A 2,951-nucleotide genomic window follows, 5' to 3' on the forward strand; every position below is an offset into this window, starting at 1 on the left:
TACGATAGTTTAAATACTTTTTCATTTTCGATTTGCAATTCTTTTTTCCTTTTTTCCTTATAATTACTAAAATATCGTGATATTGTACGAAAATAAGAAAATGAGAAAAACAGAATAATTGAAGACGCATTTGAAACGCCCTATTTTATAATTCTATTAGACAAAAGTACAATAAAAAAGCATAAGATAACGGATATGTTCATTTTTCGATACAATATTGTGTCAAATTTGGAAAAAAGTGAAATCTAGGTCGCGTAATTCAATGTAGTTTCCTCCTAAAATTAGACTATTATTTTTTTAAACATAGCATTCATGCCCTCAAATATGACATACTTATGAATTTTTTCGCGAGTAATTAAACAATTCTACATATACGAAAAAAATTGGCAAAAGTTTGTAGTTTCGTATTATTATCAGAATGAAAACCACGTCGATCATGTTCTCTCTCGCGTAATATCTTACCACCAATTTACTATATAACTATATAACTTTTTCTACAATAGAATCGTAATTAAGTTGCAAGTCATAAGAAATTGACCAATAATTTAAATTAATTGTAATATATTAATCAATCACGGATATATAATAATGTACTTATCTTTCTTTATATAACCTATTTCTATATGTCACAAAAGCTGGTTTTTTCATATCTTGATATTATTGCAATCAAAGAAATCTTCATACTGCATACTAATTAAACACTTAATTTTTATGATGTGCTTTGTATCTCTTTGTATTTCTTGATGTACAACAAACACTTAAAAGTTAAACTATCTAAACGATAAAATAACCGTACTTCCCGAGTCAAACTGTTAAACTGTCAAAATAAGTGCAATAACAGTTACGCAGATACGTGAAATCAGTATAACAAGAGAGCCAATCGGCATCGCGGAAAAGAGGCAACAATACTTTCGAGATATGCGAGAATCGATGTCATGCACTTTTTCAGATAGGATACGATAATGAAAGTAATTACAAACATATAACAATAAAAATTTACTAAAGTTAAATTTAGTATAACTACATATAGTGAAATTACTTATGATTATGATGCATGGTGCCACAGTTGGTGGTTTTATATCCTGCAACAATGTTCCTTCCTGTTAAATAAGTTATATTCAGTATTAATTAAGTCTATGACATTCATATAAGCAAAATAAATATATTTAAAGAAAATATTTACAGGATATGTTTTAAATAATCCTTCAAAATCTTCTTTAAAATGTCTCATTATAATTTGTATCAATTTTATCTCTGTTGGATTATTAGAATCATTGATATCTTTATATTTTTTATGTTGTCCATAATTGAGAATTTTTTCTTGTTTTTTTATAATTTCTTCCTTTAGAAGATCTATAGAATGTCCCATTAGTTTTTCATAATGCCAAAACATAAATGTTTTTTGTAAAAGTATCGGCCACGTGGTTTTAATATTTTTGATACTAGGTATTTCATGAACATTGTTTAAAAATAATCTTTGCGCAGGATATGTCGCTTCAAGATAGGAATAAATTTTGTGTTGAATTTTAAGATCGTTTTTTGATGAATCATCGTCAACTATTTGACATAGAAATTTAGTCTTTTCTTCAATTGTTTCCTCAGTTTCTGTATCATTATATTTTTCTGGTTGCCAATTACTACATCCTGCTTTAGCGGATAATACTTTCTTTTGTTTTTTTATAGGTATATTTAAACTTTGGCTTAGACTTCTTTTCATATGTGGCCTATTTAAGTAACAATTTCGGTCTCGAAGTTTTAAATATGTGGTATGAAATCCATCGCCAAAACATGTACCATCTTCATTTATATCTTTAAAAGTTTGTGGGTATTTATTAACAATTTTTTCAGCTATTATTTTAAACGCTTTGGATGGTATAAATTCTTGAATGTTTCTCATTTCAGAAACGGTACGGTTCACAACTGCATTTATTACATATTTGCTGCGACTTCCATTTTGCAGTTCTTTAAGCGCTGTTGATTCTAAATTATTCCATGGTATTTGAAAATTTATCCAAAATTCAAGTTCTACTTGTTTATTATTTGATATTTGATTTATTGGAGATAAAATAGATAGCGAACTTGATGATGGCGAAAAAGTTTCCTCATTTAAACTAGATGTGAGTGAAGCAGTATCAGAAGACATAACTGCAGTTTCATTTTGTACAGACCAGGATTCTTCTGGTCGTAGTAACATTAAAATTTCACCGGAACAAAATTTTAGAACCTTATTGTCATCAATTATTGTGCCATCTTTCTCTATGACAAGAACAGAACCAACAATTCCAAGTTTAATATTACTTTTTGTAATAAGATCTGTTAGCATATCATCTGATTCACGAAGTATAAGTGATATTTTATTTTTTCTATCGGCAGACCAGACTTTATAGAGATACGACATCTAAAATAAAAGAACATATATATACATGCATAATGTAACAATTTACGTTGAAGTATAAATTGCTTACATCATTTTAAGATCCAAATTTATGAATCAAGAGGTGCATATTTGAAGACATATACAGGAATAGAATTTAAATTAGTTTCCAGGATAGGATGTGGTGCAAGTAAGGAAGTGTATGGGAACAACAAAATTTTCTCTACATTGCAATCTATACCTTTCAATTCGAACTGTTCATATATGCCAAAATCAGGATTATATGTAATTTTTGTTATGGTACCTAAAAAATAAATGTTTGTATAACAGTTATTTATATGTATTTAATTTTACATAGAGTGAAATAATCAAAACAATCTTTACCTATGTTAACCTTTAAAAGTAACTTGTGAGGATATGTACTGTAATCTGTTATAATGAAAGAAACTTGATCATTAAAGTTTTCAGAAATATATTCTCGTGCATCATCTGCTATTACTAAAGTACGATAATTATTATTGAAATATTGATTTTGCAAAAATTGATGTTTGTGTGATAATAATTTAATTACGTTTCT

The 2,951-nt window shown here is 27.6% G+C and overlaps 1 protein-coding gene across 1 annotated transcript; it reads right to left on the bottom strand.

The window, feature by feature from the left end:
• Positions 1-326: 326 nt before the first annotated feature.
• LOC136999753 (uncharacterized) lies at positions 327-2,703 on the bottom strand. The gene is made up of 2 exons (XM_067354397.1): positions 2,466-2,703; positions 327-2,398 (listed from the first exon to the last, which is right to left on the bottom strand). Exon 2 carries the CDS (start codon positions 2,396-2,398, stop codon positions 1,076-1,078), a length of 1,323 nt encoding a protein of 440 aa, XP_067210498.1. The 5' UTR covers positions 2,466-2,703; the 3' UTR covers positions 327-1,075.
• Between the last annotated feature and the right edge of the window lie 248 nt (positions 2,704-2,951).

Source organism: Linepithema humile, chromosome 4 (assembly GCF_040581485.1).
Source record: "Linepithema humile isolate Giens D197 chromosome 4, Lhum_UNIL_v1.0, whole genome shotgun sequence".
Taxonomy (NCBI): domain Eukaryota; kingdom Metazoa; phylum Arthropoda; class Insecta; order Hymenoptera; family Formicidae; genus Linepithema; species Linepithema humile.